General features: G+C 44.9%; 1 protein-coding gene and 2 long non-coding RNA genes across 3 annotated transcripts in view; 1 reads left to right on the top strand and 2 right to left on the bottom strand.

Annotated features, from left to right (window-relative positions):
• Positions 1–10786, bottom strand: part of LOC135383955 (protein turtle homolog B-like) — a 214160-nt gene extending 203374 nt beyond the window's left edge. Inside the window, exon 1 of the mRNA XM_064613226.1 lies at positions 10523–10786. Coding sequence (XP_064469296.1) covers positions 10523–10607 — 85 coding nt within the window. The 5' untranslated portion in view covers positions 10608–10786. The remainder of the gene's footprint in view (positions 1–10522) is intronic.
• Positions 444–1607, bottom strand: LOC135383953 (uncharacterized). Its single transcript, XR_010420180.1, has 3 exons — positions 1499–1607; positions 935–1023; positions 444–511 (listed from the first exon to the last, which is right to left on the bottom strand). It is a non-coding gene; the product is annotated as an uncharacterized LOC135383953 (long non-coding RNA).
• On the top strand, positions 1948–3162 carry LOC135383952 (uncharacterized). The gene is made up of 3 exons (XR_010420179.1): positions 1948–2041; positions 2334–2449; positions 3031–3162. It is a non-coding gene; the product is annotated as an uncharacterized LOC135383952 (long non-coding RNA).
• Positions 10787–15254: the final 4468 nt, after the last annotated feature.

Below are 15254 nucleotides of genomic sequence, written 5' to 3'. Positions count from 1 at the left end.
CGAAAGTCTCAATACGGCCGATAATCCTTTAATCCCCAAGTGTCTCATTACGGCCAAAGTCTCAACACGGCCGAAGGCAGTCTCATTACGGCCGAAGATGTCTCATAACGGCCAAATGTGAAAATGTGTATTGTAACCTGCATTGATATGCAATGTCGCAGCCAGGTATGGATATATATTCAGCAGGGTATAAGGCATGCACTGTGCCCTTAGGGCCCTTATCATATTTATATACACATATTGCGAGACAAACGGTATGTTATCATACCACAGCACAATGCAACATATTGTGTAATGTGTACTCCCACAAGGTAGTGTTGATGTTGCTGTGAAGCAGGCTACTATGTGGAGTTAGCTACTTGTAGAGAGCTAGATGAATATTGGCCTTGTTGTGACGCTTTTGGAGCCATCCTACAGTCACTGGCCAAGACGGAACACCTATCTCAGTCGATGTCAGTTTATTTCCATTCGCCTTACAATTGTACAATTCTTGCTTCTGGAATGAATAAACCTGCAAGAAGCGAAGAGCAACCATGAATAGGCTAGAATATATATATATAAAAAAAAACAAGCATTTGTCTCTACATGGGTGGTTTTAATGTGCACAAGCTGCACATGTGTTGATACGTGTCTGTTATTTCATACAAGGTTAACATAAATCTTCATCTAGACAAAAGAATGACAAGCCTTAAAATGTGACTTCCAGGTAAACACAGAGCATGACCATTATATGAATATAGGTTCAGTAGTTCATTCCCTTAATGGAAACATGTGAATATCAAATAGTGATACATTACAATTCATGAAATGATGCATGCATAACTTTCCATTTCTGGTTTCTTTTTTATAAAGGTAGTGCTCGAATTAACATTCGTGCACTACTACAAAATTTCTCACTTCACAACAGAACCTTATGATGATCTTAACAGCTCACCTCTTCGGCCAGGACTCCCTGGGCAGCAACATCCTATTAGCCATGTTGTTTTTCTTTTTCGGAATCCTCCGTGCAGCCACATACCATGCCTGGAATGGAAAACCAGCTATAAATAACAATGTATTTGAATGACTTCCTCTTGAAGTATTTATTCTAATCAGATATGCTTTTGTGCCTAGTATGGTGCGCGAAGGCACATAAGTACAATATTTGCAGACGTTCGACGTAAGCAGTTCAAGGAGATCAATTCAAGTACGCCAACTTGCGCTTTTATTTTTGAAGAAATACGACGACAAATTTTAACAAATTAAATATGGCTCACAATGATACGAGTAAATGCTGCTGTACGGTGATGCACTGTCGGTATCTTATCGTCTTCGAATAAATTTGTTGTTCCTAAACGCGCAACCAACTAGAAACAACGCAAACCTACGAACAGATACCGAGTTACATCTATTACAGGCACTTCGGCTGTTTTGATTAATTTAAATTACTCGTATGAGAATCCAACGATGTGTGGACAGCACACTACTAATCCAGACAATCTACGAAAGCATTACTCACCAGAATTCCTGCTGGACTTGGTCAACACTGCGCGATATACGTACGTTGGGGCTGTGGCGATTCATTCAACTCGATTTGTACCGGAACAACAGGCGCTGCTCGAAAGACAACGACGGAAAATAGAAAGCCGCTATAAAGTCCGCTAATTTGCACATTACAGCACTACAAATCGATATATGAACGCGTCGTAAACAGCAACCACTCGCTCACACAAGAAACGAGGTACCCAACGTTGCTAGACACCATCCGAACTCCAAAGTGAGAGTAGCAAAACAACAAGATATCAAAACACGAAAGGAAGAGTATTGATCCCCCCTCCCTTCTATAGCATGCAAAACGTGATTTGCGCTGAGATGAACATATATGTTCATGACGCGAGTAATTTTCACTCTGCACTGATCCAAAGGAGGTCACGTGGGATTGCTTGACGGTTACGAAATTAACAGCAATGAAAATGGCGAAACGAAACTTGTGAATCGTGCATTTGCTCTTCATGGTAGCTGCCAGAAAATCGAATCAAACTTATGGGACACTGGATTACAGGTATGTTGGCATCTTTTTCATTCCTGCATATCATTTCACATTACACTATACGTGAATACATGGTGTCATGTCTCACGATGCTGGGGAAGTAGTTGCATGGGGAAGTGTGCATGGTTGTAGACTTTTAATTTTTGATCGCGTAATCGAAATATGGGCACCTTTCGCATTGTGACTTGCATGTGACCAACCAAGTGCTGTTCCCTTATTAGCGCTTCCTGCAAACGACAAAACGCAACATGTGGGAATGTATATTTTTGATTACTCATAAAGCAAGAAAATGTATAGTTTTCAGGTTGCTGCCACTACTCCATGTGCCCGCAATTGTCTTGCGTGTATGATTACACTAACGACGTCGCCCACCACGGCGGAAGTGTTTTGCGTACACGCGTTTCAGCATGAAGCCTGCAGGTAACATCTGATGCTTACCCTTCGGGTATTCTGAATTTACATATTGTAGCTTAGAGGAATTCCGAATGCCCAGAGTGACACACACTTATAACATTGTGACATCAGTGCAGTGGCATAAGCCCTAATGTAGTGCCCCACGAAAATGAACGAGGGGCAGTGGTTTATTCAGAATCCCAAGCACGAGAGGGGTGTTGGAAAAAATTGTGGGGGGAGGTCATCATTATAGTTACGTCATTACAGCTTAACATATCATTACAGACGTATCTGAAGCTGAAATCACAAGGGCACCCCCTGTAGGGGGTGCACAGGCAAAAAAGTTAGGGGGGTGTAGGGGGGGTCTGGGTAAAGCGCTGACGAGGGGGACTCCTCCACCCCATGTCAAGCCTCATAAAGCACCTCCTGAAATATTTTCCTGGCTATGCAGCTGCATCATTATGACGTAATTGTCATTGTTGTCCATTGTTGTATGTTTCGAATATATGGAAAAAAAGTCTGCTTGACAGCATATGTCTCATGGTCATCATCAAACGAAAGCATATGTCATTTTGTTCTGTGCCTTATGTACTTTTTTTAAATTTCAGGTGGACGTAAATTGTAGAAGGCAGCTAGTGGGGGAGAAGATCATGGTCATAGGTCATGTGGCTCCTGGAGCTCCCAGTGGGCTCCCTTGTGGAGTACTTTTCAGAACACGCACACAGTTCGCTCACAGAACCAACGAGTAGGTTGTTGCTTGAATACTGAGAGAAAATGGCGTAACACATACAAATATCGTGTGACACATATGACAATAAAACCATTTTTCACGACGGATGCATGAAACACTGTCGCAATATTGTGTGCATGAACCATTGTGTGTGACACAAGCCGTGGGGGCACACCGCCTCGGACACATTTTGGGAAGCATAAAACACAGTATATACACAGCTAATATGGTGGATGCTTCTTTTTTCTTTTTGGCCGTTATGAGACATCTTCGGCCGTAATGAGACTACCTTCGGCCGTATTGAGACTTTGGCCGTAACGAGACACTTGGGGATTAAAGGATTTTCGGCCGTAATGAGACTTTCGGCCGTAATGAGACTTGGGCCGTAATGAGACTTCGGCCGTAATGAGATGTTACCGCTTTCTTCAGGTGAAGATAACCTTACTGCATTCGGTTTACCGGGCGTTTCACCTACTGCGTTTAAAATTCTAGTAAAAGTGTACTTGTCGGAGTGTGTGTATGAGGTCATTTATTACGGTATTTATCTTCAGCGAACCATTGCCGCAACTTACGACCACTTTGAGCTTTCTTCTTTCTTTCTCTGTCGCAATGTTGAGGAAAGACAAACAAGAATGGACTGATGGCGCGGTAAGTTTTCAATACCTTTATTTTTATTTTTTAAAGACGTCAGGTGAAACATCCTGTATACGTAATGCCATTGCTGAGAGGAGGAAAGATATTTGTGAGCAGCGGCAAGAATAAGGTCCCAGGCAGGATGGAAATCGCACAGAACGAAAGGAGAAAATATTAAGAAAATTCGAAGGAAACGCTACTGCTTCATTTGTTATGCCTTTCAACGTTCTGGGCTGCTGATCTTGTTGCTGTTCAGCGATATGTGTTTCCTCCTCTCAATAATGATGCGATATATCTACCGAAGGTACTAACGGTGATTTTTTATCTGAAGAGGTGGAGCCTTGTTGCGAAAGCTAGTGTACAACCGTTTTATAGGCGCTTCATCCTCCTTCATTCGTTCTATAATATCAACTTGCAGTATTTCCAAAACAGCTATACAGTAGTTTATATTGGGAAAATGAACGAAGCCCAAATAGGAACCGTGAATGTCAGAATTTGCCTCTAAAGCGTGCCTCTGAATTGAGAGTCCGCAGGCACTTGATACGCATGTCATTCTTGAGCAGTGCGTTTACTACAATGGATAACTGTTGTGTGAGGAAGCCGACTTTGCATAGCTCTTTTTCGAATGTGACGACGAAGTCAATATGCGTCGCAGATGGTCCCGTGCGTGTGTGACCTTTAACAGACGCGGCGTGCTCGTTCAGCAGTACCACCACCACCGACGCGAAAAGGCTAACTCTAGAAACGTCAGAGCTCTGCATTGGAACTGAGTTTCGAAAGGGTGATGAACTGATCTTGCGAGGCTAATAAATATTCCAATCTTTTCGTTCGAACCAGTCTTGGGAAGTAGCTTAGTTACAAGTGCTCACTTACCGGCAAATGAACTGCAATAAATAATTATTTTTCAGAGAGCGACTTCCATGTCGAATGTCAGTCGGCGACAGGTAGCGAAGGAAGATGCGACTAGTCTCTGAAATTAGAGTGCGTGCTTGAAAAGTTCTCGGCCCGACTGACTTCCAGATATACGAATGTGAGTCACCGTTGACACAAAGAGCGAGACAAATAAGAAGAAGAATGGTTTCGATATTGGAAAAATAAATAAAAGGGAGAGAAAGAAAAAATTAGCCGTCTGCCAACATTGAAATGCTAAGAAAATGCGGGGATAATTTTAAATTGCGCATAATGGTTTGCAGATATGGGTAAAATGTATAGGAGCAGAGCGAACTACAGTTATTTATTATGCAATGCTAGAAAGGATAACGCGCTGTGGGGTTTGGAGTGAGGAAAAAACTTGGAGCAGCTCGCGTCGTAGTCACCCGATGTGGTAGTTATCGAACCGCGAGCCCGCAGTTGGTTCCTCAATGACTGTGAAGGTCGCACAACACGGTAACCGTCCACCTTCCGCCTCCATGTCCTTTTAGGGGCATAAAGTAGATTCCTGCGCGGGCCTCGTGGACGCCATGCGAGTACTGATGTTTTCGTAATGGTTTTGTCTTACAGCGGCCAGGAAGACCCGCTCTCGTACCAGAGTAAGGTTAGAAGCGGAGTAAGTATGGTTAAGTCGCTTTCTGTGTTCTGCCAAGACGCCTGTGGTCTACAAACGAAATCTGTAGAGCTTTCACTTCATCTTCTGTCCTGCCACTATGATATCATTTGCACCATTTAAACCTGGATCAATAGCGCTTTCCAGGACAAAGATTTATTTCCTTGCGGTTCCAATGTCTTTCGTTGTAACCGCAAATACGATACTTCTGGTATGATTTTTGGAGGAGGCGTACTGATTGCCGTACACGTTCAACCGACTGCCCATCGAAAGATTGACCTTGAATATAGGCATGAAGCTGTGTGGGTTGAAATGTACAGGGTGCCCAAGCTAACGTGCATCGGGGTCTAAAAAAGCTAAGTGCGTCAAAAGCGAATGAAAACTGCAGAATATTGTGAGGAGTCGCATGTCCTAATCGCCCGTATTTTGTCATGGTGGTTGACTAATTAATTCCGTACATTTAATTAGCTAAGTTTTTAAATAGTCGTTATAGAGGCGAGATGTGAATCTGAAAGTCGTAGAGCCTGTCGGGAAACACCCATCGCAATTGTTTCCTACAGCGTACGGCTTGCGTAGAGTTTTTCCTGGTAAGAAAGAACACACGGGAAATCAGAAAGCGTTCAACGCGACACGAGGTGAGCGCAGCTACGCGCGTGCCTCGATTTCAGAGCCCTCAATCACACAGAAGAACTACTGCATCCGTTATCTGCCGAGAGACGACCTTCAGGTGAGCTCTGAGCGTGCTATTTCCGAGCGGTGCCTCCCTGCAATATCGACGAACATACCGAAATAGAAGACGAGTTTGTTCAAATATCGAAAGTGGAAAACAAAGCAGGAAACACGATATAAGACTTAGGATGAAAATCGACTTTTTTTCTTCTCGCACATTTTCGAGAAGACGCCTTGACACCACGCACATTGAAACACAATTTCCTGGGAAACGTGCCAAAAGCCTGCAAAAATGTGACTTGCCATAGGCGGAAATCTTCTTACTCTCGGCTAAGAGTGCACAGCGATTTGGCTCGGCTGAAGGAAACATGTTTTGACGGGGATAATTTTGCAGCGGCACTCAGCAGTTCCAGACGCGTTTATCCATTAAAACGATGACTCTAAAGCACTTTGCGTGTTCCGGGTTTGCTGGGTCTCCTTTCTGCGATGCTAAGTTGCGGCATTGAATGTTTGGTATGTGAAATTATAGTAAGTGCTGGCTGCAAGCGTGCAAAACACAAGTTTCTGGACATAAAGACGCGTCGGCGACGAGTACGTGAACTGGAGCCATGGAGTACTGGAGTACGTGAACGTGAGCCATGGCATCGTACCTGCCAGTCTTTGACGTAACTTTAGATTGCGCTGGTATTATTGCAATGATTAAACATGACGAAGTCTGCTGCAACGTCAGTCAGCGCCGGGATTGGGAATTATACACCGTTTTCCAGCCAGCCTCACACCCAGCGCTTTCGCGCCTAGCACATTCCAGCAAGGAGGAAAGCGATAACAGGGAGGAAGCATACAGTCCGTGGGCTTACCTTCTCTCTGGCATGTGCGGTAAACGGTTTTCAACGTGCTCTCCCGGCTAGACGGCGCTGCGCTTTAAATATGGCGGCGTCCACGAGAAAACGGTGTATACTTTTCGATTACTAGTCAAATGCGCTAGCTGCTGGAACAACTTTCCGACGAGTTACCAACGGTGCCATTCGGCTGCATTGGACGCCATTGTTACGTCGTCGGGGAATTCTTCCAGCGTTGTGTAAGGGTTAGCGCTCTCGATCAGAAATCAAGAACAGTGCATTCGCGACCCGCGACTCATTCACTTGATTAACAGCCATCAATATATATTGTTCTTAAACGATGGAGTCTTAAGTCTTATGTTCGTCCATTTGTGTTTGCTTGTTTGTCAGAGCTTGGTTAGTTTCCATCGTAGAACCGTAATATCTACCATGCTGTCTTGCAGTCATTTTACACCAACGTTTCATGAGGCACGGTTGATCATGTGAAAAGGCAACAATGTTTTTTATCAAACCCGTAACTCTGAACACAAAATTGCAGTACGCTTGTGCTGTACAAATCACCGACTTGTCTGCTGTCGTGCGACAATAGCTTGAGGTGACGCGATTGAAATTTCTTGTGCAATAGTTAACAGCTCGGAGAAGTCTATTTCAGGCATTTAGGCTATTCTAGGCTCTAATTCAGGCATTCCCCGCGTGTACGGTCCTTTTGCCTTTAGATACTACAAGGGTATCCCAATCGTGTGCATTTCTACCACTCTTTTTCTTTCTTTTTTTTTTTCAAAGGCATACATGCTCAGTAACAATGTACACATTCTGCCAATACAGCTGTCCCTGCCACCTACTGAACTTCAATGTGCTTTTAACCCGGTATTAATGCCATCTAGGTGGTTGTTGTATCAACTGATATGCGCATTTTAGGGAAGTCTCATAGACAACCCCACACATCATTCTGGGGATCATTATTTATTAAGCACAGTTGTCTCGCGACGAAAAGCCCCGAATTATTATTGCTATTATTATGGCGTTATTTATTAAAGTTGTGGGAATAGTCTTTTTCACCGAAGCGTTTAGACCTTTCTAGCCTATACCTTCGAACGGTGTTTCCGTATTCTCGGCAACAGGTGGTATTTGTTTTGTTCTGGGCTGCTACGAACCGTGGCTGCTGCCATGTTTGGCAGGGGTCGTGGGTTTAAACTCTGCAGTTTTCGACTACGTGGAGTGCGGAGTGTAGTACGCGTTCAAAACCGTCAGCAATGCATACCGTTCTCCGTGAAAAGCAGCGGGTGGCAGCCCAGATAGAGCGGATAAGATGGCGGATACCATGGTTTTAGGAAAAGTTTCGTCTTATAGCTGAAACCGGGGCAAGCAGCGAAGCCAATAGTTGCGTAACGGAATCAAATACGAAGCGAATAGTTACGCAGCTGAAGCAAGTACAAAACATATAGTTACATAACCTTTGCGAATATGACGCAAATAGTTATATAACCCAGGTGAATACACAGACAGCAGCCGCGGCAGCGAAGCGATAATGAACAGCCGCTGCATGACGCCTCAGGCTATTCACAAAGCATAGATGTGCGTGTGCCACGTCGCTACAGAATTTCCCAACACTACCGAATTTCCCAACCTTAGTAGCGTTTCGGCGACCACATGCTGCAGACTCGGCATGGGTGGGTTTCCTGCGTAGCTCCACCCACGAGATTACTCACCTCACACTAACTGCTACCTGACGCCACACACGAGTAAACCAAAGCACCGCAAAACATGTGAAACGTGAAGTGCCCTCTCTCAACAAACATATCCCTCTCAGGAACGTCTCCTTGCCCAGCGATAGAAGTTCACTGTTACAAGACCGCTGCAAGGTGTGGCAGGTGGATGCGTGATATGTCCTCACATCAGGGAGAGCTCACTTTGTTGAATCTTGCCATCGTGACGTTTTTGAACTCATATATACACAATCGGAAATATCCGCGTATGTTTGGTTGGAGAGAGAGATTCGATTCGATTTGAAATTGAAACATAGAATTTCATATTCGATAATTCGTACCGAATATAATTATTCGCCTCAGTATTCTGGCAAAAACCGAATAGTCGCATCGTCTTATTGATTTATTTGTGCAATATGTTGGACTCCCTGACTACTTCAAGAACAGCAATACAGCCATGCTGTGTGTACAGCGTGACTGTGTGTACTACTCGCACAGTGCTAACCTATTGGTAGTTCTTTCTTTCTTTCTTTCTTTCTTTTTTTATGCTTGTGCACTAAATGTCGTGTCCGGTTTCTTCAGTGTCGCTGATACCTTATGTACAATGCCATTAAGTACACGCCCGACGAAACACCTCATTTTCTTTTTTTAATTTTGTGTTCTAATCTAATGCTACCGAAGATGAGTAAACAACAAGCAATGTACAAACTAATTTGGGCGTCCCGCTGCACGAAATATTTCTGCTTTTCTGCTGCAGCTACCGACACCTACACATACAAATTATATCACATTCCTACGAATGACTCCTTTCTCAATTCTTAATGGCATGTTTCTTATGAAATGGCACAATTGACTTTAAATTCTTTGAAAGCATTCCCGAAGACGACGACAAGGTTTATTTTTATGTCCAGGAAATGCAAACCTTTCTCTACTCCAACAGAAGCTTCATATTGTTTTGCGGTGCCCGCAGTGTCTGTAAACTAAAAAAAAAAGTTATTATGTTGTTATCTGTAGCTCCATTGCTATTCTGAAGTTGAAGCTAAAAAGTCTTCAATATGCTAGCGACAAATCTATTTTTATACCGCGAACTTCTTCCAAAAAGGCGATAGAATTTTCCAAAATTCGGCAGTGGGCTTTCCTCTCTGTATTAAACAGTTTCCCTCGTACGTTTGCGTAGTACACATAGGAAGTGTTACCATCTACTAAAAACAGCCCAGTGTAGCGTTCTTTGACATGAAACGAAGCGGTAGTTTACGTATTTCGACCATTTTGTGGCCGCTTGACTTGTTATTTCTCGAGGAGTACCCCATTAAAGACGCGGGCATGAATGCGTGGCCGTTGTGCTGTTGCCTTCCTACTGTCGCAGTTCCTACGTGTACGAGTCCGTTCTGCAAATCGACTGCGTCGCACGCTTGAAGGCGTCAGGTGAAGCGCGCTTTACAAGACTGGCATTCAAAACAGGAAGTCGGCTTCGTCTCACGCTCACAAACTGTAGGTGAAGCGTGCTTTACAAGACTCTCGTATCCACGGCAAGTTGGCTTTACCTCACGCTTTCAAGAGACAGGTAATTCTATATTTGCGAACAACATTACATTGTGCATCACATAACAGTTCGCTTTACACAGAATGGTTTATTTGATGCTGAAAGTGCACACAGAGAACAGTCCCCATGTTAAAGGTCCCGGAGCAAGACAAGCAGCAATGTTTCTCGGATATCATTGAGTTTCTTTTTTTCTTTTCGCGAGTCACTCCTAGCTACTAAAGCACTATTAATGAGAAGTATTTAGGCCTTTTCTCTTTGCTTGGATCCACTGCATTCTTTGCCACAAGTCTAAGAAGCGATTATCATTCACAATAAGTTCCTCCCGAACTTCACGGCACTTGCACAGACGGCGTCGACGATGCCAAAATGAAATTCACAAACTACTCTTAACTCACTTACGTCGCTTTAAAGATTCGGAGAAGCAAACCACGTCTTACCAAATGGTTGTTCTTTGTTGGCGGGTCCTTGTATCCGACATTGCACGACCACAGTACACATCCACAATAAAAAGCGGCACAGCATCGTCACTCGCACTGAACAGCCACGAAGACAGGACGCAGCCGTTGCTCTAACGATGTCTTAAACGACTGGGGTGCACGGGGTCAGGGCATGAATGGGATCCTCAACACGATGCTGAAAGAGCGAAAAAGTGCGCACGTCGACCGAAATGAAGCCATGAGCGACAGCGTGCCACTGTTTGGTTTGAGCTGCCGCTCGTCCTTGTGTGAACGGGTGAGGGTATCGAATACAGAGCGCTCTGGTGGCGGCGCTCAGAGATGCGGTTGCTCCTTTCGCTTTCGTGCTGAGTCGATGCGCAAAATCGATGCTGGAGATGAGTGTTGAGGATCTCGGATTTTACGGCGAGCTTCGCATGCTGAATGAACTTACCCGCTTCACACACGAACACGCATGCAACACACCAACAAAAAATAAAGTGGGCTTTAGCGTTTGCGTGTAGTATGGAAGTAGATACAACAGTTGTGAGCTGCACAACCTGAGGTCCGTCCGCTTATCTCGCGCTTGATGAGAGGTACCCTAAAGCTGCAGACAGACGGGTGTTATGTTGGCGGCGCAGTTTAACAGCTTGTTGCTTCTGAACACAGCACAAGCAGCTATATATGTGACAGGGAACGATAAATACTTTTAATTTGTAAATAAAATTGCGGGAAAACGGCTCGGGGCGACGTCTGGTGAGAAATAATCCCCAATTTGTCAAGCAACAGTGACTTATGTTCCCGACCCGAATGGCATGATGGCTACAAAGCCTACTTTTTGTTTTAGACAGAGCGCTTTGCGCTTGTAAAGTAGTTTTGTCGCCGTGTACTTGACGAGCACTGCGCAGTTGGTGGCGCCTTCGACGCAGTGTTACCCGTAACTTTCAGTTTTAATTTCATAAAACAAAACTATGAGCGCAATTGGTACGAAAATTGTGACGTAGGAGTACTGAGGGTCATAGCTGGGCGAACTCACTCATGAGAGACCTCATGAGTGCCTTCACCCTCACCCTCACGCCCATGAGGTGAGGGTGAGGGTGAGTGAAGGGAAGCTGGCGATGAGGCCTATCGTGAGTGCACACATGAGGCCTTGCCCTCATGAGGCCTACCGTGAGTGCGCTCACTGATGAGGCATTTGAAGGGTGTGAGGCCTGTTATGTAGTCACTCACCAACGAAGCCTTGAGGGGCATGAGGTCTGCTATGAGGGCAGTTACTAATGAGGCCATTGAGGGATATGATGTCTATTAGCTGCAATCACGCTCTCATATAATTCCTCTGCTTGGACACAGCGGAGCAATGAACTTGAATTATTGTTGGCCGCTTTGATGCAAGTAACGCTGCCACCGGTAGGTGGCACTTCAAAGGAGCGGGATTTTAGCAACTTTGTTTGGTTTCATTCAACTACTGTAAGAATACAGCGGAGCAATGTAACTTGAATTAATTTTTACCGCTTGGCTGCCAGTGGTTAAAATTTTATTTAACTTCGGCGAGAACCACAGCGGAGCAATGTAATTTGAGAAACTGTTTACCGCTTCGGTGCCAGTGGTACAGCTTGGGACAAAAGTTTACGGAACACCACTGCGTCGTATTTCTCTATTCGACCAGCACCCACTAGTGGTAAACTGCAGCGGGCACACATAGAGAGAGAAGAACGAAATAGCCGGTCACCTGTTTCTTACTCGACCTGTTCCTGATATCTACCAGAGGACCGCTCCGAGGAAGAAATACACCAGTGCCGTGCTGCGTAAACTTTTGTCCAAAGCTGTACAACCACCGCCATACTGCAGTTTAAAGGGGCGATGCACACGCTTTTAGAAATTTTATTTAACTTCTGCACGAAGCGCAGCAAGACGATGTAATTTGAATTATTGTTTAGTGCCCTGGTCCCAGTAATACAACCAACGGCAGATTGTATTTTAAAGGGTCATTACACACGGATTTGCGGATATTGTTTAACTTCTCTCGGAAGCACAGTGGAGCAATACTTGAATTACTGTTTACTGATTCTGGTGCTAGGGGTTCAACAACTGACATATTGCAGTTTAAAGGGGCGGTGCGCACACTTTTAGTAATTTTATTTAACTTCTGCCAAAAGCACACAGGAGCAATGTAATTTGAATTACCGTTTACCGCTTTCGTGCCAGTGGTACAACCACCGGCATATTGCGTGATAATTCTTGAAAGGGCATCAGCAGAGCCCTTTAAAACGACCGCTACCCCTTGTATCATGCGTCCCAAAGACATATCATCAACGACTTGTGCTATGCCCTTCAACTCGGACTGCAACAGAAGCGACCGCAAAGTCCGGAAAAGGAGGCAACAGAGCTCTTTAGAGTGGCACAGAAGTCATTTTTAACACCCTGTTTTCTTCCTATAAAACTGTTAAGTAGGCCAGTAAGATGCACCATGCGAAGTAATTCACACCACAGAGTCATGAGAAACTGAATTTAAAGTACGCCGCAAAAAAAGCGACCGTGCGCAACGGCGGTGGACAGCAGTACCAGTCTGTGATCTGCCTGGGACGTCGCGCTGACGCTACAAGTATCACGCTCGCTGATTGGTCCAGAGAAATGTTGTCTGCTACTCCGCTGTCGCCTGCTATTCGGCTGTTCAGAGTTCTGAAAAAGCATTGCTCCTGGCTCGATCATGATTTGGCCGCTCCTTATATCCCCAATTCCCTGGGAGAACTGACAAAACTGGTTTACGGCAGCAAAGGGACCAGGCGCTGACCCCCACTGACCGGCGAACCAGAACGAGTTCTCTCTGTAACGTCACCGGTGACCTGGCATCATACCTTTTCCTCCTCGCTATACCCGGAGCGGTGAGTTAAGGGTGAACGCGTAGAGCCATGTTTATGTGAGTTTTTTTTTCTTCTTCTTCTTTTGGGAAACAAATTGCACACATCAAAACCTTTCGCGCTATTCGGTAAAATGACACACAAATTTTCACGAGACGTCTTACCCTGAAAGGTTTTTGGATGGCCCTCTGTACTCTTTTAAAACGGGCGAAACCCCTTGTATCATGGTGGCAAAGACATATTATCAACGACTTGTGGTATGCTCTTAAACTCGGATTGTAACAGAGGCGACCGCAAACTTCGGAAAAGGCGGCAGCAGAGCCCTTTAAAACGGGCGAAACCCGTTATATTATGGTGTCAAAGACATATTATCAACGACTTGTGCCATGCCATTCAATTTGGATTGTAACAGAGCGACCGCAAACTTCGGAAAAGGCCGCAGCAGAGCAACTTAAAACGGGGGATACCCCTTGTATCATGGTGCCAAAGACATATTATCAACGACTTATGCGATGCCCTTCAACTGGGATTGTAACAGAGGCGACCGCAAACTTCGGAAAAGGCGACAGCAGAGCCCTTTAAAACGGGCGATACCCCTTGTATCATGGTGCCAAAGACATATTATCAACGACTTATGCGATGCCCTTCAACTGGGATTGTAACAGAGGCGACCGCAAACTCCGGAAAAGGCGACAGCAGAGCCCTTTAAAACGGGCGAAACCCCTTGTATCATGGTGGCAAAAACATATGATCAACAACTTGTGCTATCCTCTTCAACTCGGATTGTACTAGAGGCGACCACAAACTTCAGAAAAGGCGGCAGCAGAGCCCTTTAAAGGAGGTAAGAACTCCTATCTGCATGTATTTAGTTCCGGGTTTAATAGATGTAATATTGTTCTTCTACGCTTAGTAATTCTATTTACAATTTATGGTTCAATTCTTCTCCTTCATAACTTGTGCCGAGTTAATACAAAAACGCACTCTCTTTCGTATTTGGGCGAGTAGACGCGCCGCCGTCCAGATACCTCTATCCATCATTACGTCACCTGAAGAATTGTAGCACCCAATCAGACGTCAACGCGGAGGTACGCATAACGTTCTGCTTTACCCTCTTCAAGATGAACTTCACTACATGGCACGCTCCTAGCCAACCATCATCCCGAACGACAACGTCCTCGTCTGTGATTTGTTGAAAACAGGAGGCGTCGCCCATTTTGTAGCCGTGCATAATGGGTACATAATAGGCTCCGCCTGTCGTTATCAAAAAACCATGGGCGAGAACGTTGTCGATCGGGAAGATGGTTGGCTAGGAGCGGGCTATGTGCTCAAAATACGCACCTATCAAATTCACCTATACAAAAGGTGTCACAGACAACACGTTAAAATCGCCGTTTGGAGCAGTCGGCGGGCTCTCTTGGAACAATTCATAGCTCCTTTAAGACGGACGAAACCCCTTGTATCATGGTGGCATGGAGGTAAGAAACTAAAGGAGGGCTATAAGCACGGAGGGCCGTGGGACTCCTCCTAGCGGTCGCTCGTGGCAATACCACGCCCATCTAGTTCCCCGTTCACGTGATCCCCACATGTTTAGGTGTTATGGCGGTCCGCGCGGAGGCTTGGAAGTTTAGCAAACCTCATCTTCAGCAAACCTCTTACCTTCAAGGAGTCTATTTGCACAATACTTTGGAGGTTATGGCGGTGTTTCAACATTTGCCACGTGATAAATCACAGCAAAAGTTCAGCAAAAAGGTCAAGCAATGTCACGATGACGCACGTACGTCTTCTAGCGATTTCGTGATCCATCGCTTCCACAGAGAGCTTGTCTATTTTGTATTTCAACGGGTGTGATAAGTTCTAACTCCAAAGATGTTATGAAA

Source organism: Ornithodoros turicata, chromosome 2 (assembly GCF_037126465.1).
Source record: "Ornithodoros turicata isolate Travis chromosome 2, ASM3712646v1, whole genome shotgun sequence".
Classification (NCBI taxonomy): domain Eukaryota; kingdom Metazoa; phylum Arthropoda; class Arachnida; order Ixodida; family Argasidae; genus Ornithodoros; species Ornithodoros turicata.
This window is presented reverse-complemented; position numbering and strand designations above follow the sequence as displayed.